General features: G+C 37.8%; 1 protein-coding gene across 50 annotated transcripts in view; it reads right to left on the bottom strand.

The window, feature by feature from the left end:
• The window catches only part of DST (dystonin), a 295306-nt gene that overhangs the window by 132627 nt on the left and 138694 nt on the right, over positions 1-23985 (bottom strand). For 47 of the 50 annotated variants that reach the window (XM_015284861.4, XM_015284867.4, XM_015284863.4 and 44 more), the window contains 17 exons: positions 11795-11907; positions 11572-11678; positions 11083-11202; positions 10319-10414; positions 10112-10239; positions 7124-7217; positions 6642-6796; positions 5338-5800; positions 5123-5251; positions 4866-4943; positions 4601-4762; positions 4388-4492; positions 2513-2608; positions 1910-2035; positions 1371-1523; positions 968-1122; positions 601-727 (listed from right to left, as the gene is read on the bottom strand). In XM_015284861.4, coding sequence (XP_015140347.2) covers positions 601-727; positions 968-1122; positions 1371-1523; positions 1910-2035; positions 2513-2608; positions 4388-4492; positions 4601-4762; positions 4866-4943; positions 5123-5251; positions 5338-5800; positions 6642-6796; positions 7124-7217; positions 10112-10239; positions 10319-10414; positions 11083-11202; positions 11572-11678; positions 11795-11907 — 2407 coding nt within the window. Of the gene's footprint in view, positions 1-600; positions 728-967; positions 1123-1370; positions 1524-1909; positions 2036-2512; positions 2609-4387; positions 4493-4600; positions 4763-4865; positions 4944-5122; positions 5252-5337; positions 5801-6641; positions 6797-7123; positions 7218-7336; positions 7615-10111; positions 10240-10318; positions 10415-11082; positions 11203-11571; positions 11679-11794; positions 11908-23985 lie in introns of those variants that run through there. The other 3 variants (XM_015284881.4, XM_025149222.3, XM_004940461.5) reach the window with 1 other exon arrangement.

Genomic DNA, 23985 nt, shown 5'->3' with positions numbered 1-23985 from the left:
TTCAACAGCATTTAATTTGGTGATGTCACACATTGTTTTAGCTAGACAGGACAGTATTTTGATCTATATATCTAACAAATTAATCCTGTTTATCAATTTAGAATTTCAAATTACAGACATGTTTAAATAAATCATTAGAGAGGAATGAGTATTCAACTGCCTTCAACTTGAAAGACTAAATGTATCTTTCACAGTAAGAAATTGTAGCGTAATGGATTAATGGGAGGTTTCACTAGAGAAGATCACCTCCCCAAACCCCTTCAACATAAATGCAGAAAGATAGACTCCTCCAAAACAAAATTCAGATTTAGTCACTGTTTGATTACTTTCAAGAGATCCCGTCCCTCTGCTGACAATAAGAAACTAGAGAGATTAGTATAGTATGGCTACAGGTAGTTTTCATGACACAATCTCTCCACTCCTTCCTCATGTAATCTGTATTAAGGCTGCTCAGATCAAGGCAGAATGTTGCACAGTGGTGCACTGTCAGCTGTTTCCAGAAGACAAGGATAACTGCAAATTTATCATACAGTATTTCCAGAAAGTGTAGCCTATGTCCTGGTAAATGTCTAGAAGCCCCGTGGTAGACATAATACATACCGAAGCAACATTGCCAGCTCTAACTGCTTCAATTTCATTTGTTAGGTAATGCCAGGAAACCACACTCTTCATGTTTACATGCGACTCATGCCAAAGGGCCAAAACGTTCTGAAACTGCTGTTCAATCCTGAAGCATAAAAAAGTCCAATTTAAGGTAAGAAAACATGTTTTATATTGGAGTAACATATGAAAAGAGGAGCAAAAAAAAAAAAAAAAAAAGGCAGTTTAGCCCAAGTTTCATACTGAAAAAAGATGTAAAACAACCATTTCCTTGGCTCTAAGCCAAGGGACAGCTGTTTCTCTACAAAAACAAACAAAAAATATTTATATTAAACATATTTTAAAGCAGTTTTTACTTTGTCCCTACCTGTTGGCTGTATCTATTGCTTCCTTGTTTGGTGGAGGGACTGTAAAGCATACAGATGGAACCATGGCCTCATTACCACTTGGGCTAATGACTTTCCATTTGGCACGATGGGAGTTGTTTGCTAACACACACTCATCATCCTTATAAATTGTTATCTAGAATTAAAAGAAAAGGAGAGTAATTTAATGATCTAAGCATTACAAAATACTTTAAGAAGCTCTTTTGTAAACGTTGTCATTTAAGCAACAGAATAGCAAAAGCAAAGCTCAACACAAGGAGTTGCTCTTGTTTACTAGGGTGGAAGATATTTAGAGCCCAGTGTTCTCCAAGAACATGGCAATTAATGAAACTTTAGCTGAATTCTCACGTCTGTAATTGATTTGAAGAAATTCAAGTTTCTAACCTCAATTTGTCTATAGTCACAGATGGCTTTAATTGGAATGGATGTTTTCAGTATACAGTCAGGGTTCCTTGGCTTCAGCTGAATTATTGCCTTTGCTCTCCCCACAAGGCCTGCTACTGTGCTCTTATACTGCAAGAGTTGCTCCTTTTCTTCCTAAAACAGTTAAGAAAAGAATACATTGTAAGAAGTGGCCAGAATACAGTGCTGCTTCTTTGATCCTGTTAAGCTTTTCTTTTTCTGACTTCTTTCTTTCTTAAATGTAACCCATTTTAAAAGAACAAAGTATCTTTCTGAACTCATTGGTTTACTACAATATCTGATACTGTAAGGATAAAGACAGAACTGTATTTAAGGGTAAGAAAAACAGCCATTGGACTTGGACAGATAAAACTACTTAAGTTCTAAACCATAAATCTCATTTTCTTATTCCCTGCCCTTAAGGTAATAATTTTACACCAAGGGTTTTTTTTTATCTGACTATAATCTACACATATCTTGTTTAATTGTAGCTCACATTAACAGGATCCTTGAGTTCTCACCATAGACTCCTGGACAAGGTCTTCCAGCCTATGAAGGCTGCTTGATCTGTCACAACTGTATTTTCGGTATATGGCATCTTTCAAATTCTTTAAATACTCCATGGCCTCTTTGGCATCACTGAAAAACTAGGATGTGAAAAACAGCTGGGTTATTTTCCAACAACCTAGTAATTTTTATTTATTTTTAATACTGCACATTCCACTTCTGTTCGTGTAGTCCTGGAAGAACAACTTGGAATATGTTCTACCTTGGCCATCATTAACAATCCTCTACTCTACATCCATCCACAAAAGCTTTATTGACCATAGTTCTGTAAGACACGAGCAGAACATGGCTTCGTTCTCAGATTCTCTACTAGCAGTTATGGAACTATGAAAAAAGATTAGACCAGATTTACATCTGTTCTGAAGTGATATAATTACAGTGGAGATAATGCAGGTGTGGAGACACTGTGGGAATACGGTTCATCATCTCATGACTGTACATTATTAATTTCCATTCTACAGCTACTGTGAGAGAACACGTAGCATCTTCAGTTAAAATGGAACTTCCTGACTGTGGTCACAACTTAAAAGATTTCATATTTTTATTGACCTCTTTACCTCAAAATATGAAGCATTTTCTCTCAAATGTTGTTCAACGCAGTGACAGAGCTGAAGAATCCAGCTCCACTGTGTCTGCATTGCAGCTCTGTAGGCCTTTAAGGGAGACAGAGAGATTTTACAAAAAGAAATGAGAATTAAAACACATATACGTCAACAGAATTTAGAAAACATAAAGATAATATTTCAAACATGGGCATCTAACTGACATTACTCAGGAATAATAAGCTGTAACAAAGAAAATTCCATTAGATGTGAGAAAAAACAACTGTCTTTAGTCTGTAACAAAACATCAGAAAACTCTCTCCAAGGGGCTAGAGACAGCCTACAGCACATTCAGGACTTAGGCAAACAAAGCCCTACATCTCCTGAGGTTCCTCTAGTCTGAGTACACAAAAATAATAAATGAAGATAAGCTGCAATATGTAATTTTTTTCAGCCCTATTTGAATGATGCCTCCTACACTACAGGGTGCTGTCAGCAGCAAAGCACTGCTCTGACATTCACCAGCAGAGGGAACTCTTGACTTAACAAAAGCAGCTGAAAGTCTGGGGATTGGGTATGATTCTCAGGGAATTCAAAGATTTTCCATTGGCTTCAATGAATCTCAAACTGATCCATTAATACAGTGTATCTTCTGCACATCAGAAGACATCAATTTAAGAACTCTTTTAATGTCCTAGTATAGCATTATAAACTGTATATGGAATCATAGAGTCCTTAGAGTTGAAAGGGACCTTTAAAGGTCATCTAGTCCAACTCCCCTGCAATGAAGCCAGGCTGCCCAGTGCCTGATCCAGCCTTGCCTTGGAAGTCTTCAGGAACGGGGCTTCTACCACATCTATGGACAACCTGTTTCAGTGGCCCACTGTAAAAGACTATGTATCAACACTGTGATAGACTTGTTTTGTAATACGCATCTTTAATTTATTCATATATCAAGTGTATTTTACTGGTAAGTGTTCATAATAGCATATACTTTCACGTAATGTAAATACTAATATTAAATTAAAAACTGCTTATTATTCTAGGTAAAGGCAGTAAGAAGGAAGTTTTCTTCATCTATTTCCAGTATACACAGCAGTAAATTCGTGAATTCACTCAGCTGAAGAACTATAAAAATCCATCCTCTCTGTTTTTTCATTATTTATAGTAAAACTGCTTTAGTTTTTTGTTTGTTTGTTTTGTTTTGTTTCCATTTTTACTACCCACTGTCTATATTGTTTTCTTGGAAATCTATAGGGAAAAAATTCAAAACTCTTCCTTGGAAACTTGTTATGACCCTACAGCAGCTACAATAAATTTTCTGAGAACAGTTTACCTAGAGTTTGATTCAAATCTGCAGTAATTCAAAACAGATTTTTTAATATACAAATACATTTCATAACTTAACTGACAAAATTTATGAAACCAATTTCAAACCATAATAGGAAGCAATACATATGATAACTACAAATGCCCTGCTGAAATTCCTTTCAGTCCAACAGAATGGAATCCGTGTAAGGACCGTTCTGTGCCCTCAGCCTGTCATGGCAATTTGCATCAATGTCTGTGGAAGCTGCACGCATGCCCAGCAGGAGAAATATCTGTACAGATCAATTTCTGAAATCTGAATTTTAGAATTCAGTGGGACTTGATCTAAGTAATCTGAAACATAACCACCATTTTACAGAAATGTCTACAGTTTTTGGAAACCGGAAGATGGGAATACAGTGGAGACACCAAACAAGAAATAAAGGTCTCATTATTGGGGTCTGGTTGCTTAATATTTTGTAAGTGCTTCCCTTCCTTCCCACTACAATCTATTAAATCACAAAATCTATACTAAATCGCAAAATTGTTTTATTTTCTGTGTGCTTCTTTAAACTAACTTACCTCAATGGTTAGCCTGGCTGGGTGATTTTCAAGAAGCAACTGTTCCGCTATTTCTTGCACTGATTTAATAACTTCTTCTTTTTGATCAAGTTCTCTCATTAATTCCTTTTTTCAGACAAAAAAAAAAAAAGCAAAAAAAAAATAATTTAGAAACTTGTTGAATTGTTAAAGATGACTTAACTTTTCCCTCTGGATTATACTGGCAATACATACTGCATGGTATTCCTTTTTTCTTGTTATATTGGGGTTTCTTTCACTCCAATCATATGCAACCTCCTCCTCTTCTTTTTCATTCAGCCATATCAGCTCTCTAGTAGCACGAGAGACAAAATCGTGAAGGGTATCTAGATGCCTTTCCTGATTTCTTGATGTGTTCTTTATTAAAAAAGAAAAAAAAATCAGAATTTAAAACTCAGCCCTTTTCACAGATTATATGTACAGTGAAAAGCCAAGCATCAAAGATGTACGACAAACTTACCAAGAGTTTTGAATACTGACTTTCCAGTTTGTGCAATTTTTCCGCATAACTGAGTTTCAGAGGGGCAGTCATTTGGATCTGTATTGGCATATGAGGTCAAAAGACAAGAAAACAGTTAGACGTGATAAGTTATTCTCAACCACTAGATCTCCTGATTTCACGATATGTCATCTAGAGATCAGGAGCAAAAATAAGTAAAACCCAAAAACAACTCTATAATGAAAGCAACTGAGGAAATGAGGAATACAGTGCCATACCTCACTGATTTTTGCTTCTTTAAGGCTGGATTCAAATTCTTCAATAGCTCTGTGAACATTTTTGTGATTTTCTAAATGGCTTTCAACACTTGGTAAATCTGAACCCCATTCCACTCGATCAAGTTGCACCTTACAAAGAAGGAGGAAAAATTAGCCGTGATCTACAAGCAGTAAATATAGCAATTAGAAGCAGATGTTTCTGTAAAGATTGCTACCTGCATTTCTTCCACCCAGTTCAATAGGTCCTGGACAAATTTCATGTTCACTTCTTCTTCTGTTAAATTCTGGTCCACAAAAGCTGATTTCATAAGAGGTTTTCTGATTTGCATAAGTTTGAGTGTTTGCAGAGTTCCACCATCTACTCCTGTTACATAGCTCTGAATTAACCGCGGTGGGATGCCTGGTGTGTAAGCAGGAGTCATGGCTGGTGTCAGCCTGGAAGTAAGACCTGATGAGAGGCCAGATGTCAAACTGGAAGAAGTCAGACTAGGTGTTAAGCCTTGAGTCATTGCAGCATTTAAGTCAGGAGTTAGGTTTGTCGTAAATCCTGAGTTTAAGCTTTCAGTTATTCCTGATATCATCAGCTTTGTCTGTTCTGTTGTCAGTGCATGTCCCTTGCTGTACAAAGAAGAACATTCGGTTCGTATGGCCATCAGTTCATCACGAAGTTTTGCAACCCTATTAAAATAAAATTTAAAAAAACTAAATAAAATAATTTCAGTGAATGTTTATATAGTTTTGTCATGCTGAACTGAATAGTAGTATGAATTCCAATGATATTCTACACTTTAGTTGTATTTAAACACTCATAAATAAGCTGGCTATGCTAAATTTGACTTCTATTAATACAGATAGTAAATGCAGAAATCAGACAATAACCCAGAAAATCAGCAGCATTAGTGTGCACCATACACAGTACCAGGGAAGAATTCAGCAAAGCAGGAAGTGTACAAGTCACTACACGTTGTAGTACGTCAAACACTCAAAGTTTGCTGCTAAATAGTTGCTTCACCTCACCCAATCCAGAACAAATCCCAACAAACTGTGGAGACATTTCTTTATAGAATTAAATTACACTGCTTAATTGTATCTTTCTGCTAGCGCTGAACAAACACTCACATATAACATAATTTTACCCCACCTGTTAAGACACCTACAACTACCACCAGAAATCCCACCTCTATTTTTAAAATCAAAGACTGTGAATTCTGAAACTATCTTAGCTGCAATAAAGGAAGTTGACATCTTTACACTCAGATATCAGATAACATAAGCATTTAAGTCATGTTCCGGTGAGTGACTTTATTTTCAGAGATGAGCAAACAGTTTCTCATCTTTTGTTTGTGGGCAATGTACCCACAATCATACCCAGCAACTAAGTGATACTTTATACAAATAAGTATTACAAATAAGGGTACTAAGTGATAGAGCAAAGTTTATCCACAGACGTGATTTTAAAATGCTGTCCATAGTCTAAATTTGATAAGTAATTTATTTATATAAACAGGCTGTAAAGTACCTCTGTACAAGCTGGTCTGCCTGATAGTACTTTCCATCAATAAGAATTTGGGCATCAATCACTTGCTGGCGGAGAAGGTTCTCAGATTCAAGAAGATACCCAGCTATTTCTGCTTCGTGTTGAAACTGAAGCCCCGACTCTAGTCGTTTGGTGTCCTGAACAAATAAAGAGAGCCATTAAGTCCTGCAGCTGAGTCAAAGAGAGATGAGCTGTAAAACATCTAACTGCTTTTGTAACACTTTTTTTCTAATCGTAAAGTAATTGCAAAGAACTTTAACTAACAAAACTCATTCTAGGCAATTTTTGGTAATTTCTTGAAGAAACGCTAAATTAATGATAACAGTACAACAAAAATAAAAGTATCAGTTACTACATATTCAAAAATCCTAACTATTGTGTTTTGCTTTTTTTTTTAAGCAGCCACAACACTGCAGCTTATGCAGTTTATGAACACGGACAAGTAAAATCAGCAGCTGACTTACAGCCTGCAGAGCATTCCGGGCAAGTATCAGTTTGTCCTCACAGCTTCGGCTGTCTCGCTGAATTCTGCTTGCAATCTGCTGCAGCATTTCCAACCTAAGCGATACAAGAAAATGTTCAACAAATAACTGTGTTATTTATACTTACTACACACACGTAAATTAAAGTAAACAAAGAGTATCATACACAAACCATAAATACATATGTCAAGTTACCTGCTTCCTTCTAAGGTGGCATTACCAAAGCTTATACAAGATTTAATCGTCGTGGGACCACGATTAACAGAAAGGAAATTTTCATTAGAGTCAATGCTGGTTTGAACACTGGTACTGTTGCTAAACAGTGAATCGCTGCTATGATAGCTGTAACTACTGCTGTTCATCTTTGCATCCAGAGCACGGTTCTTTGGCTGTTTATATTTGCTGAAAAATGGAAAAAAAATGGAACTCCTACAAAATGTGCAGCTTCTAGGGATGAAATTTCACCAGTGGCTTTTGAAACACCCAGCACTCCTTCTTTAAATAGGCTTTAGTATGCATATTCAAAACCCAGCAATTAATATGCTGCCAGCTCTTCAAAAGATTTCACCTGGGGCTACGCACGCCACCTCGCTTTTGGCTTCCCAAAGCTTGCATTAAAGGTTTGCAAGTACAGACTAGGCAGCAGCATTAGGGCGTCTCTAGGAAACAGATGTGCCAAATATTTTATCTAAGTGTCACTAAATGTCTGTAAGCCAAGTAAGAACTTAAAAAAAAAATCTTTAAGGTGTTTCTCAGACTCTTGAGAAGTTTCAAAAAGGACCAAAGTTACAACTCCACGCTCCTCTGTATGGTATAGAAATTCAGCCTGGGCTGACTCCTTTTCTTTCAAATGGAACTGTACGATAAAACTGCAGGAATATCACGGTTAATCAGCTCTAAGTTAATTTTAGACACCTGCACACCATCCAACCCACCATCATTACTCTACTGTCCAAGTATGCATGTTTACTAACTGCCCTGTTCCACCAATCTGTCCTGCAAATTTCCCTTTAACTTATTCCATACTCAAAGCTAATTACTTCTTACTATTTTGACCACAAAACAAATAAGAAAAATCTGATCACTACATCCTTAAGTTGATATTTTAACTCAGAATACAAGCTTTGGGTAATTTTTTCAGTAACTCGCCTCCTGCTTTTAGCACCTCCTGAAAACCTCTCACCCACACCATCTGATGACTGTGTTCAAGCAGAAGAGTACAGCAGAGGCACAGACACATCCCCATGGTGTTTTCACTCTGCTGGTTTTGCAAACTGGAGCTGTTTGGCACCCTCCTCACTGACATCACATTCACTCTGATTCCACACACCAATCTGGCCACATGCTGTTTATCTGTGTTGACATTTTCAAATGCATTCACCAGACTTGGAGGCAAAGTTTTAGTTGCTCGCCAAATTTCAATACCTCAGTATTAGAACAGATCAAGGTCACATGTTTGCTATGACTATCGGTATACAATTTGTCACCTTAAGCTTGTTCACCAAACCTGAAACATGAGAAGGAGTTCATGTGTGTTTCTATTTATCTGTGCTCAATTCACCTGAACAGAAAATAAATTAATGACATTTATATTGAGAATGATAGAATGACTTGGGTTGGAAGGGACCTCAAGGATCATCAGGTTCCAACCTCCCTGCCACAGACAGGGTTGCCAACTACTAGATCAAGTTACTACATCAGGTTGCCCCCTTCAACCATGTCTGAAACATCTTCAAGGACGAGGCATCCCAATGTACTCCCAATAAAGATAATTAAGCTTTCTGCTGGTATGAACAGAATTCCTTTTGGTGAAAGCAGGCACTAACTTTGCCACTGGCATGTTAGAACAGCTTAACCTACAGTATATAGCAGACTGTATTTCCACCAATGCTTTCCAGCACTCAGCTTGGCATGGCAGGGCACAACCTTGCATTTCTCTACAGAAACTTATATCACAGCACTTACCACAGCAATACTGTAAGTCAGCACTTCTCATTATATGTGCTATTCCAGTCATGCTCCTGCTTTTGTAAGATACATATTTTGTGAGCACGATCCATATTTAATCAACTCTGAGTGTCTTTGAGATCTTCCCTTCCTAAAATCTGCCTTTTTGAAGAGTCACTACAAAATGGTCTGGATTCTTTACACTTAATTTCAAGTGCCCAGATTTTATTTTCACCAGAAAGTCAGTGAACGTATCTACTAGAAAATCACTTAGATCTTAGGTCTCTCCCTTGAATGCTTCAATGTGAGCAGAATTAACACATACCCAGGTGTCTATACCCATCTGTAGACAGGAGCCCAAAGAAACATGTAATTTAATAAAAAAAAAAAAAAAAAAAGGAGAGGTTTTTAATTAATGAATGGTAGTCTCTGTTTCTAGCACTGAACTCAAAAGATGCACCTTTAAAAGCCTTAAATGCTCTAATGGGGCTGCATTAAGATTTTAAGTATGCTTGGTATGTTATTAATAATGTACAAAACAGAGTCATCAATTCTACTACCATGGAAGACTGCTATGCATTTTGCACATCAAAACACTTCGCGTGCTCTTGAGTACAATCAATCAACTTTAAAAAATTAGCAGAACCAGACATCAGCCACAACATGGTGCAACAAGTAAAATCCACCTTTTATTTAAAGGATGAGGGTATTGTTTATATGAAAAAGAGCCCAAGTAAGGCAATGAAGTGGTATCAACCTTGCTCCGACCAGAAGAAACACGGTATTTAAGTCCTGTGATCTCTGAGGCACAGAGACTATTCTCAAAGAATTTCTGAAACTATCCAAGGTATTTTCACCTGGATCTGCTTCTATAAAGCAGACAGAGAAATTCAGGCTTTAAAAAGAGCAGAATTATTCAACAGAAATTGAAAAATAACTGGGATGTCATAATGGAAGAAAAAATTTATGGGAAAAAGAACGTAAAATATATTAACCAATCCTGCCAAACGTTCATTAGCATACCTCTCCACTTCAGGCCTAAGAGTCTTCTCTCTTTCCAGCATGGCAATAATAAGCTTTCCCCATTCTTTTTCTATATCGTTTGGATGATAACCTTGAGGAAGTTTGATGCGTCCAAATTCTATCCAGACCTTAAAAATTCAGACATATTTGTTATTTTAAGCCACCAAAAGAGAACTTTTATATATTTCAATGCATGTTAAAACTTACCTCCAGCAATTTATATAGACGTTTAATTTTTAATTTATCTGTCTCCTTAGGTGGAATATCCGTTTCTTTAAACTGTAAATATTGATTATAAAGTGCCTGCAGAAACAAACAAAAAAAAACCCTTTAACTTTTATTTACAGTGACCATAACCTTACTCCCTAAACCTTCTCCTAACATTCTTTATAAGCTTATGTTCTAATTTTTGTCTGCTTAAGTTGTGTTAAAAATCATCAGTGACAAGCTGAAGATTTGCTTTTGATCGCTCATATGACGGCAATGTAATTCTTGTACTTTTCAATTAGATTTTGAAATGAGCCTCAACATGGCATCTTCAAGAAAGCCAAAATAACTGCTCTCCTGTTAAAATATGGTTCAAGTGATGGAATTTGTGTAACACATACATCATTTCTTTTTATTCTGGATTATCCAAAACATTCTGTGAGGAACGGGTGATAACATTTTCCTTTCTCTTTCAGAAGAATAAAATATAGCTCACTAAACTATATAATGAACTCTTAAGGATGATTTATAAAATGCATCTACAGACCCGCCCTAACCCATCACTTATGTTTTTAAATTGCATGTCAGAAAGCCAGCAAAGGTCACCTTAAAACTATTTAATAAAAACCAATATTGCTATGACGCTACTGTTCTACAGCGGATTTGATTATATAAATCAACAAACATTTCATTTGTTTGAGCATGCTTTGAGTAAGTATGACGAATTTTCGTTCCAGTATGGAGTTTAAGATGCCACATCTCACCTTCAGCTCCACAGGATTGTTGGGAAATGTTCTGTCAGACATTATTGTGACATGGTGCCTGATCCACTGCATGAGGTAGTTCACCATATTCTGATATTCAACCCATTTGACTTCAACATCCTACCAAAGCACAACACAGGCTAAAGATCAGAAGAAAATCACCTGACAGCTTCGTTTTTATTTCACCTTTGAAGTCTGGGGACTTCATAGACATAGAAAAGAGATTTCTAGATCACGCAACTCTGAAATATTTACATGCTCATTATAATTCTTCTAAGGTTTCCAAGTATATAATTTGCCCTATTCAATGTTAGTACCAAATGTTTCAAGTGAAAACACAGAATTTTCTAGTCTGCAAAAGAACTGGAGAGGCACAATTTACCAGTCTAACTGCATGACTGAAAAGTAAGAGCACAGAACCAGCTGTAACTCAGGAGCTGAAACCAAGAATGCCCACACAGCCGCCCAAGTTTTTTTTCTCTGACTTACATTTGCACTGATGCCTTCACCACCTTCTGGTACTTTGGGAAATGCATCATAAAGTGATGACACATAAGTTATTACTGATTTCTCATCAGGTGAGGAAACATCAACATCTAGAGAGCAAGACAGAACAGTGCTTTATCACACAGTTGTAAGGATGCCCACAAATCTGCAACAAGCAGCTATACGGATAAGGTTTTTGCAACAAAGCTTTTTGTAGCTATCTTACCTTCAGGATCCAGAAGTCTGGCAACACCAAGTTTTTCTGCTACAAAAAAAGCATGTTCTAAATTTGCAAGGTTGCTTTGAACAGCAACGGTATTCATGTCTATCAGGTCCGGCCTGCCAAAGAAAAAAAAGCAAAGTAACACTTGATTACAACCCTTAAATCACCGCACCATTAGTAACTCAATCCAAGGACATGGAAGGATACAGCAACACAGTTTTCATCAAAAAAAAAAGGATTTCATTAAAAAGATATGAAGGGGTAGAAGTCAAGGTTAAGTGATAAACACAAGCAGCAAGCAACTTCAAACCTGTCAGTTCTTCCTTCCACCTACCAGCTGAAGTTTCTAACAACCCTTTTTACATACCTCTATGTTCTTATTTATTCGTATGCATTGTCATTGCATTTCCTTGCCTTATCCTTTCTACTGCCCTTCCAGAGGCTAAGCTCGCTTTTCTCTTAAGACTCATTTATGGGAGTCTTAAGAGGAAGGTCATTTCTACCATCTTTACAAGCTTATAGTTGTCCTGCATCAAACTCTTCAGTGTGCATCAGAATCCATATGGAAATAAGGTCAGTCACAGTAACATCACTTTGAAGTAGCAGACAAGCTAACTAAAACTGAATATTATCTTTCAGGTCTGCTATGTGGTGTCAGGTTTTTAGATCTTGTGGTTCTCAACACATGCTGAGTTACTGTTGGCTTTCTGCACTCGCAGGAATCATGTCAGCCATAGCAACTGAAAGGAAGAAGGAAAGGACTAACTGAAAGGAAGACACTCAGTGAAAAACTCATCCCACTGAAGTCACCTAGAGTCACAAGAGCCTGAAAACTTTGGTTTTGAAATCATAAGATAAAGAAAACCAGACCCATGCTGGAATAAAACAAACCCTCAAAACAAAACAAATGAAAGAAATGTCTCAGATTTAGTGAATAATTCACTGCTTTCTTAGTTTTACCTAGCAGAAGCTTTAAATAATTGAAAAGGAAGAGAGAAAAAAACTTGTTGATAGTATCACACTTTAAAAAGATAATAATAATATATCATTTGAAAATATCCCAGATTCTCTTGATCCCAAAATGGTATTGGCTTTGGAATACTCAATACGATTTTGTCCTTGAATTAAGTATATGGATACTGTTAATAGAAACGTATCTCTTTCTAATTGTCTAGAATTTTTCCTGTTCTGCTGTGCTCTTTCGATCAGTTTGTAAGGCTGATCGTAAAGCTGCACCTATCCTGTTTTGAAAGAACATGTAATTAATAATAAAACTTAAGCAGTGTAAAAAGAAACAATTCCTCTAAGCCAGTGGGAGTTTCCACTTTCAATACGCTTGGTGGGAGCATGATCAAGACTCACGTCATTGTTCTTTGAATTTCTATGCAATGAAAACAGTGCAAAGAAAACAACATTCTCTGTCAAACTTAGCAGTACAGAGAAGCCAAGAAAAATAGAAGACAACAGTTGAAAAGAAAATGGAGCAGTCCAGTCTCCTGTTTCAGCCACATTAACAGAGATGGTATGAACAGTAAAGGTTGCTTTCACAGTGCAGTTTTGATGAGAGAAGCAGGTTTCTGTAAGTGCACACAGCTTGCTTTGTGGTTTGTTTGGTTTTTGTTTTGTTTTGTTTTGCTTTGCTTTTTTACCTGCTTTCTTTACATTTGTTTCATGCTTGGTAGAAATGACCCAGGAATCATATATGCTGCCTTTTCAATTGCCAACTCCCAGAACAAGAAGGGACAAGTTTTTGAAATAGCGTTGCCTGTTCCCAGAAACAAGCTGCAAACTGCAGATTCACTAACATTATAAACTCCTTTGGAATAAAGCTTCCAATTAGATGAATAACTAAGGCTTTTATCACTGCAAAATAGGTAAAATCCAATAAAAATAACAGCTGTCATAGGATGCACAACAGATCTTCCTGCATAGCTGCTATGAAGAAAAACTTCACAACAACACTCATTTAAAACAAATTCCCATCCCTGCACCTTGGCCAGCCAGGGTTATTCCAGTTCCCCTTAAAGAACAACGGTAACTTCCAATGAACACCACTCTATCCTGAGTTAATTACACACTTAATACATACTGTTTCAACCTAGATTAACTAGTCTGTATTTGTGCACAGCCTTGATCTACCAGAAAATACCACAGAAGACAGTGTCTCTTAGTGGTGTTTGCTTTGGACTTTTTTGAAACAAAGCTCAACAGCTGGTTGAGAGCAACCCCACTGCTGGCTCACAAAACGGAGAAGACAGGTAACTGGGGGAAGATCTCCTTAAGAGCAGCCCTGCGGAGAAGAACTTGGGGGTCCTGGTGGACGAGAACCTGGACATGAGCCAGCAGTGTGTGCTTGCAGACCAGAAGGCCAACTGTGTTCTGTGATGCATTAGAAAAGGGGTGGCCTGCAGTGAGAGGGTGATTGTCCCCCTCGGTTCTTGTGAGACCCCATCCGGAGTACTGCATCCAGGCCTCAGGCCCCCAGTACAGGAAGGATGTGGAGCTCTTGGAGCAGGTCCAAAGGAGAGCCACAAAGATGATCAGAGGGCTGGAGCACCTCTCCTATGAGGAAAGGTTGAGGGAACTGGGATTGTTTAGCTTGGAGAAGAGAAGGGGAATTGTGGCCTTCCAGTACTTGAAGGGAACATATAAACAGGAGGGGAAACGGCTGTTTACAAAGGTGGATAGTGATAAGACAAGGGGGAATGGTTTTAAACTGAGACAGGGGAGGTTTAGCTTAGATATTAGGAGCAAGTTTTTCACACAGCGGGTGGTGACGCACTGGAACAGGTTGCCCAAGGAGGCTGTGGATGCCCCATCCCTGGAGGCATTCAAGGCCAGGCTGGATGTGGCTCTGGGCAGCCTGGTCTGGTGGTTGGCGACCCTGCACATAGCAGGGGGGTTGAAACTCAATGATCATTGCGGTCCTTTTCAACCCAGGCCATTCTATGATTCTATGAATACGACTTCCAAGCAAAAACATATAATACTTGCCAAAGAAAGTGAACCCTGCACAGGGCCTGGGGCCTCTCTCCCTCTGCAGGTCACCCTTTCTCCCTTTCTTCTTTCAGAATAACAGAGGGATACATTGCAAAATCACAGGAACAAGGAGCATGTCTCAGAAAAAAAAGAAAACCAAAAATGACTTGTTCTTAGCCCTAGGAAATACATTCAGAAAAATGACTTGTAAAATCCAAAAATGCCATATTGTTCATTTTGTTTAAGAAGGTTTTCTCATGAGTATAAATACCAAAAATTGCCTTTTCTGCTAGAAGCCTGCATGGACCTGTCCACTAACTCAGCCCAAAGGAATCTGTACTTCAGCATGCTCACAAGGATTCCTGATGCTGCGCTCAATGCCGACCATCCTGCTCTATGGATCAAGGGAGCTCTGTGTTACTAAGTGTGGGCAGTGCACTGTGAATGCAGCTCTGTGGGGCTGTATTCTGAAGGCTCACAAATATTTTCTAGTATCTTCAATATTTTATTTCTTGGGTGAATTCTGAAATACTACTAACTGCTTAAATTGCAGCTAGGATGAATATCCTTCTGATACAATTTAATTAGTTGGCTTAATACTGGCAAATATCAGATTTTAAAGCATCATCCATCAAGGTAAACATTTTCATTTTTAAGGCTAAAGAGATGCAAGGTTTGTAGATGACTGTTATTCATCACTTATTATAACTGCATTTTATATTAATTTCACAGTACTGTTAAGTGGTTTTCTACACAGTCAAGAAACAACAAAATCCATCTCAAGTAGAAGTCGATGACTTTACCTTCTGTCATAATACTGTGAGTCATCTTACAGCAGTGGGCTGGTTCCTTGCCATCAAAAATCACACATAAACATCCCAAACACAAGGAGAGTGGGAACATTCCATGCAAAAGAGATGCTTCTGCTATGGCCACACCTCAGCCAAGGTGCTTGGCTTCTACGTAGTGAGTCATTAATCACCTAACTTATAAAATGATTGGTGTCTGTATTTCAGGTCTTAGAGTAGATGTTAGAAATTAGACATAATTTGTATTGGAAGAGAGAAAAAAAAGATCCGATTAATACAATTTCAAGTAAGAAACAGACAAGATTATGAACAACTCAATAAAACATTTAAATATATAGCATCACAAAGAGAAGTGAACAATACCTGCACTGCAACATAAAGAAATCAAAGATCATGTTTGGTTTTGTTTGTTGCTGGTGTTTTTTTTTTTGTTTTGTTTTGTTTTTTAACGAAAGAGCTCTCATGTAAGCTTTCTATTCTGCAAACACTCCTTGAAATCTGTAACGCATAAGAAAGTTGGGCACACACAGATTCTCCAAAGCCAAAGCCTAATATCTAGCAAAACAGTTCAAGGTCCAAACTAGAAAACACAATATTTGTCCATTAAAACAAAAGGTCAGATATAAATAATCTGATATTTCATGAAAACAGTAGCAAAAGATAATTAACGGAACTTTTCTATTACCAACCAGTGATGAAAGACTCCATCCTTCTCTTCACTGTTCCCCAATGACAACTGCCAAGTTACAGTAATGTTTATTAAAACAAATTTATTAAATATATATATACCTGAGTAACATACTACATCAAAATGCTGCTAATTGGTTCAAGAAAGTTTCAAACAATCCTGAAGTTATTTATATGTACAATCTAAACTGTTTAATCTGCACTGCTCTCTCTCAATCAAAACTTTGGATGGTGTCTGAGTAATACCCAAAATTAAAGGATATTTCTTTCTTAGCTTATTGAGAACAGAAATTAATACAGCGAGTTTCAAGCAGAACTGATAGAGAAAACATGACTGAAGATGCAGAGTGAAGTGTGCGTGTCCCTGTATTTAGTTAGCTTCTCCACTGCTGTAATTAGGAAATGCCTATAAAATATAAATGAATTCTTTGCTTTGCTGTTCACAGACAACTGAAAAGGACACGTCAGAAAAAGCTGTGCTGTTTTCAGGATGGGAACTATGGAAACTAATCGAATCCCATGCCATAATCATTAAGAAAACACCTTAAGAATAGATAGACTCCTGAATCAGATAGGATTCACATGTATTTCAAAACAGAGCAACAAGAAATACACCACCTGTCCTGGAGGTTTTGATTCACAGCAGAAAGATTGCAAACAATGGAATCAGAAGATAAGTAATGTCTATGTAAAACAACTATAAATTTTTGCTCACTCTCTCTTGGCATACCTCCTGTTACTTTCCGAGGAACTCTGCAGATGAGACGATAAAGGAAATCTATTTATTGCTTAGCCTATATGCTAAGTCCTACCATTTAACCTTTGCCTTAGGTTAGTGAGAACACAGAGCATAAACAATAAAACAAGCACCTATGGATGATAGAGTCTCTAAACTAAGAACCAGCTGCATCTGTCCTTCAGAGGAAACAGTTCAAGGACACTTAATCTATAGTCACAACACTGTTAAATGAAGTTGTCCAGAAAAGAAGGCTTGTACAGAATAATGTGCAGCCATGTTTTAGCATCATTAGTCAGCCCTGAACATTCACAGTATAAATAATTGCAGACTGTAACTTTAATGGGGATAGGTTTGGGTTATTTTAAAGTTTAACAGAATCACTCAGAAAGAGTCGGAGAGCATCCAGCTTTTATACTTCCCTAAGAAACCACAAGGCCTCCCTTACATGTGTATACAGATATACATGTGACAAGGAGTGAGATAAAGCTCCAGAAGCAGACACCTGAATTTAATTTTCTACGCTCAAGCGTCCACATGCATTTTGCTGTAGTCAGTGGCCAACACATCCAATACAACCTACCCAGCAAGCTATCTAGAATCTGATTGTTACTTCAGAGGGATCCAACTCCATCTGTATATTCCACTGACTGTACTGAGCAGAAGTTTAGATAATTGCTTATCTCTCATGAAATGTTATGCCTCACTAAGCATGTATGTTTTGAGACTCACACATCTCAGAAATGTGAGAAATAAAAAGCATGGCTATGCATTTTAAACACAGAGATAAGCTCTAAGGAACCTGATAATGACTAGTGAAGATTTGCCTAGTACTTCTTGAAGACCTTCTCATTCATTTAATGCGAAATGAAGTAAAAAAGCTACCACAAGTTTACCAATAAAATTCAATAGATACATGATATGTCTTGTTTGATACTCCATCTTTTAGCATTTCACTGGAAGTTTAAAGGGGAAGGCAGGTGAAAAGCACTTCACAAAGTCCTTCAATACTGGTCAATACACACAGCCATTTTGAAGTGATTTACATAAACATTCCGTTATTCTTCACAAATATCACACTGAGAAGGGGAAATACGGCAAATATTTAATGTCATCTCAAGTGCGAGACTAAAAAATGACTGTCCAACAATAAACATCAACTACATCTTCAACTGACACAGGGCAAGGTGACAAAAATACTACCCCACAAGATGAAACCACTGAGTCAAGCTGAGTAGCACTATCACTACAGTCAGGCAACATTTGAGAATTCAGGAAAATAATGCAAACGATTTTCTAACCAACAACACCCATTATAGAAGTTTTCTCATAACTGTGATAAACTAAATATAAACTTGTATAGAGGTCGGCACAGTGTTTGCTCAACTATTCGATAATTTTCTTTTTTCAAGGTCAACAGGGCCCTAGCTTCAATAACGCATTGTGCTGATGTATTTCACATCATCACTATGACTTGTACATGTATTTTTTTTTGTCATCTCTTGTGTTAGTGGGACAGGGATGCTTGTAGTATTCATTGTTTTATGCACCTCTACAGATGTCATTCAATGCTTCTCCAAAGATGAACAATCATGTCTTTTTATTCCCTCAAGAGCTGAAAAACTCTCAAGTGATCTGGACTGTTCCGCCCTACTTTGTGTATCTTTTTCTTGATTTTTGCTGTAAGTTTTCAGACATGATGAATCATTCTGAAAAAATATATTTATATTAACATAACCTGCAAATACAGTAAGAAGGGCATGCTACAGATACATTTCTAGAGTATTCCTCAGACATCTCACTATGCACTATAAAGACTTCCAATAGAAAATTAATGTTTTAGCTGCACTAAAAGTAAGGGCATTTGAGGGGTATTTTTCCTTACTTATTAATTTAGCCCCTAACTATATGTATGGCTAGTCAGATTATTCCTTCTATTGTGCATGAGTTTTAAAAACCAAACTGAATCCTCCTGCCTCACCTCTGTTAGCACAGCAAAACCTTACCTGTAACTTGTCATATAAACTGCTTTAGATAAAGACACAAATTAAGCACTGTAAGATCCAAGTTCTACTAGTTAATTGTGGAGTTTAGCTTTAGCTGAAAGCTAACAAAACCTAATCACAACTTGGCAGGAGGTTCGTGACAAAGCTTTCAACCTTGCTATATGCATGAACGAAACCAGAAGGGATCTCATTCCATCCTTTCACCAGGTTTAAAAGCAGATTTTACATTCTCTTTGTAATATGAGATAACATCATTTTAGAAACAGTAATGCTATGCAAGTTTGCCAATTTGTTTCCCTATGATTAAATTTAAATAGAAAAGGCTCATATTCGTTAACCTTAACCCACACTCTGTGATCTGCAGAAATAACCATAAATCACATACTTTTCCTTGGAGCGTCTGAATACCAAGAAGACAATGAAGAAATCCAACTAAATGATTTTTCTGCTCTGCTTGATGAAAAAACTCCTTCCAAGGCCCCAGCAGTAACTGCCTGATGCCCTAGCTTGCCAGTGGGATTAACGTTATCAACGGGGCAGAGAGGGGAGGTAACACAAGGAGATCAAAACCAGATTTCCCAAAGGCTCCTATTGCCACCCTGCCTTGGAAGCAAACGTTCCTTCATGTGTCACAGATGTACCAAATGCATTGCCAGAAGGCCAAGATCGCTCCCCGTTTATCTTATTTATCTACCTAACCACATACCACCCCATCAGTGTTCAGACACCAGGCACTTTTAGACAAAAGTTTCCAACACCCTAATGTGTTCTGGTCTTTACTGATGATCTAAGAGCAAGAGACATGTGAAACTGGTGTGAAAAGCTGGCCTTTCAATCCAAAGCTTTTTTTTTTTTTTCAGTTTACTTCTGTTTTGCCAAACTAAGAGAAAAGCTTTGATTTCATCCCAGTATGACTTTTTTTTCTTATCAGTTACTCCAAAAAAGAAAACTGTTACCTTTCATTCAGCTGCTACTTTGCAGTAGGATCCAGCAATAGCAGGATCCAACATAAAGAAGGATCTTTTTAAGTCCAGATCTGAAAATAACCATTTCAAATGTCTGGAAGCCTCCCATCTGGTACCCACAAAGGCTAAACAAAACATCGCAAGACATTAAAACTGAAAGCCAGCCTCCAGTACTATTTTAATACAGCCTGTATCAAAAGACATCACCATTTTTCAGAGCGCCTCCAACTACACTATAGCTGAGGTTACTCGACATTTCTGAAATCATCAGCTATTTGCATACTCAGGCAAATCACATTACACAAAAGTCTGTCAATATTTTTAACTATCCCAAACACTGTTTATATTTTCTCAAATTGCTACATCTTAATAACAAATTAGTTTCTTTTACACAACAAAAACCCTTGAAAACAGTAACACACACATTTCCGAGCAATGATAGAGGGGAGAACACAACCAAGCTGACATTTTCTTTTTGTTAAGGCTGGGTAATAATAAATTACAAGTTACAAAACAGCAAGTCAAAACTAGCAGATGCAACCAATCTCTTTATTTGAAACATATCCCCTAGCATTTTAAGGCTTTCTTTTGCATTCATTCATTCCCCACAGGGCTCAACATGTTACTGTAAATTGAGGTAGCCCTGTCCCTCCCCTTAAGGAATGTGTTCATGTCAGTACCTGATCTCCTGCAACATGTTTTAACATCAAAGGGATGCCATACACACTGCCATCCAGGAGCTCAGCATTCACCCATCTATATGTACATGTCATGCTGTCTGGCGTAAGGCTGAAACAGCTCTAAGTAATGAATGTCTCCCTAATATCTAATCTAAATCTCCCCTCTTCTTTCTAATCTAAAGCCATTCCTCCTTGTCCTATTACTATCAGACCATGTAAAAAGTCAGTCTCCCTCCTGCTTATAAGCTCCCCTGAAGTACTGGAAGGCCATAATCAGGACTCCCGAGAGCCTTCTCTTCTCCAGGCTGAACAAGACCAGCTCACTGAGTCTGTCTTAATAAGAAAGGTGCTCCAGCACTGATCCTAAGATGGACCCCTGAGGGACACCATTCATCACTGACCTCCACCTAGACACAGATCCATTGACCACAACCCTCTGGCTTGCAGTTTTCCTGCTAACTCCTTATCCACCGTATAGGGGCCCTTCAAATCCCTCTCTCTTCAATTTAGAGATAAGGATGCAGTGTGTGATCATGTCAAAGGCTTTACAGAAGTGCAGACAGACAACATCAGTCACTCTTTCTTGGTCTGTTGATGCCACTACTCCATCACAGAAGGCCACCATGCTGGTAAACAAAATCTGCCCTTGGTGACGCCATGCTGGCTGTCTCAGATCACCTCCTCATCTTGCATGTGCCTTAACACAGCTTCCAGGAGGATCTGCTCCATGATCTTCCCCGGCACAGACATGAAGCTCACCAGCCTGTAGCTCCCTGTGTCCTCCCTTCTCCTTTTTCTTACAAACGGGAGGGACGTTTCCCTTTTTTGGTGACCAGGAACTTGACAGCTGCAACTTTTTAGAGAGTGGCTTAGCAATCACATTGACCTTCAGGACCTGGGATGCATGTCATCTGGACCCATACACTTTTTTCTTTTAACACAGACCTTGTTATTCTAACTTCTGCTCAAGATGCCTCTCTTTGAACTACTTATTATCACTTTCTTTCCCTCTAAACATTTCTAGTATTTAGTTTTCCTGTTATGTAGTGCTCAAATTTGTATACTACAGTATTCACATAGTCTCAGCAAGCTTTTGTATAGAATTACATGAAATGACCTCGCTTATTACTGTCTCAAACCCCCTCTTGTGTGTACTACTCTCCAATCTGTTCATCAAATTGCTGCCTGCCCTAATCACTGAGTTTTAACAATTTAATTTATCCACACCTTTCTTCCTAATCATTGCCTCTTTGTTTTGTGTTGCTTTTGAAACTCATCTAGGAGTGAAAGTGCAGACATAACTGGACCCATCTTGCACTTACAGCATAAAGAAGACTGGATCAAGGGTCTATGACTCTTTAATTGCTGGTCCTTCCTGTAGCATGACCCTGGCTGCGTCAACATGTATTCTCACATGCAGTATTTCAGCACAAGCCATGCTGCTCCACGTAACACAAAGTCAGACAGCATGGCCTCAATCCACTGAGACAAACTCAACAACTGAGACTAGAACTTAAAAACGTGAAAACATAATATAGAAAGGAGTGCATGCATCTTTTCAATTACTGTGTGTGTCTGATGTTAGCTCTTCTCTTACTACCTCTACACTACATCGTCACTGAAATTATTACGGGTAGTCTGATTGGGTCCTGTAGCCATGCCTGTGTTTTCTGAGTGCTGGTAGCCACCACTGTTATCAAAGTGTATATAGGTGCCATGAAAGTATATGTCTTACATAATTCTGCTATTACTTCTGTTGTTTCTTAAATTCTTCTACTTTCAGAGACTTTTTAACAGAAGTTGTCTGCATTTCTTGTGCACCAATGGCTCAGGTATGTTTGAGGTTAAAAAAAAAAAAAAGCAGCTTGTTACTTAGATGTCACTCGTTGATTTTTCATCAGAAAGTCCTTTGTTTTAAAAGCAAATGTATCTTTTAAGTGTAATGTAGATCTATAATCAAGATCATTAGGTCCAATCCGGTATAAAACTCCTAATGAAACAGGAGTAGCATTCATTAGCTATAGATATCAACTGTTTCTAGACATTTTAACAACAGGACACAGTTCTACAAAATGAGTATTTCTTCTTCCTGGGACAAAAGCACATACATAAGAAAATGGAAACACAAATCAAGCACATTTACCTAAAGCACAGACTACTGTCTAGAGATGCAAGACTATGACCCAAGCATGTACATGGCAATATCTCTGGGAAAATCTGGGCATTATGTGCTGATTAAAGTCAGTCTCCAACTTTGAAGTATGGCTTACAGGTTTTTGCTATGTATGATATGATGGCATGCAAAAAACAGCACGCAGTTTTTAAACTGCCTGAAGTCACATTTCTTCCAACACTACACACTGAAGCAAATAATATCTCTTCAATGAAAAATTAAGCTGTAAAAGGCTAGTTACTTAACAGATGACACAAACAGAATTTTCTTGAAAATGCTGGGCTTAGATGTAACCTTTCATAATGGAGTGGATCACACATTCAAAGAAAGATATGGAGTTCAGTAGAAGTCTGAAAACTGATGTATTTAAATCAAAGTGTGTAATTAACAAGCATCATAAAGTCTAGTAATAAAACTGACTTTTTAGGTTGATGATTCTACTTGTTCTGTCTGTGTAAAAACAAATATTCACACAGAATAACTATGAAAAGCAAAATTCAGGGCCTGTAGCAGGGCTCTCAGAGGCAGTTCTCAAAGCTGGCATGGAGCCCAATTAATTTCCCAGGCATTTAATCACTTACAGAATGTTTTAAAATTGAGGTTTTACAGAAGAGCAATCTTCTATCTTACCCTATAAGCACAGACTGCTGGAACTTTCTGAAAACGTGAGCAACCTTCTTACACAAATTACATTTTACTGAGAAACAATATGAGTTATAGAACAGACCAAGTATCTCAAATTAAAACATTTCCCTCCTCATTTCTGTCATTCATAACATTATTTTCTTATTATTTAAAGAAGATTGGAAACTCACTGGAAACTCATGCATACATTCATTTATAATCTGCTATTCCAATACCCTGTTGTCTAGAACTAGACAGTGACATCTCCTAGCCTCACTGATGACCAGTTGCAGGATCATACTGGACCCATATAGTTCATGGTCTGAAGAACACATCCAGGAAAGACCCATCGGCCACGGTGTCAGGGCCATGAGCACAACTTTGTGTTCAAAAATATGTTTAGATGTGGCACTGATGGACATAGTTTAGTGGGGAAATATTGATGGTATAGGTGGGCAGTTGTACTGGATGATCTTGGAGGTCTTTTCCAGCTTTGGTGATTCAGTGATTCTGCGGCTCCTTTGACTCGTTGGCA

Source organism: Gallus gallus, chromosome 3 (assembly GCF_016699485.2).
Source record: "Gallus gallus isolate bGalGal1 chromosome 3, bGalGal1.mat.broiler.GRCg7b, whole genome shotgun sequence".
NCBI classification, from domain to species: Eukaryota; Metazoa; Chordata; class Aves; order Galliformes; family Phasianidae; genus Gallus; species Gallus gallus.
Note: the sequence above shows the minus strand (reverse complement) of the source record. Positions and strands in the feature narration are given on the sequence as shown.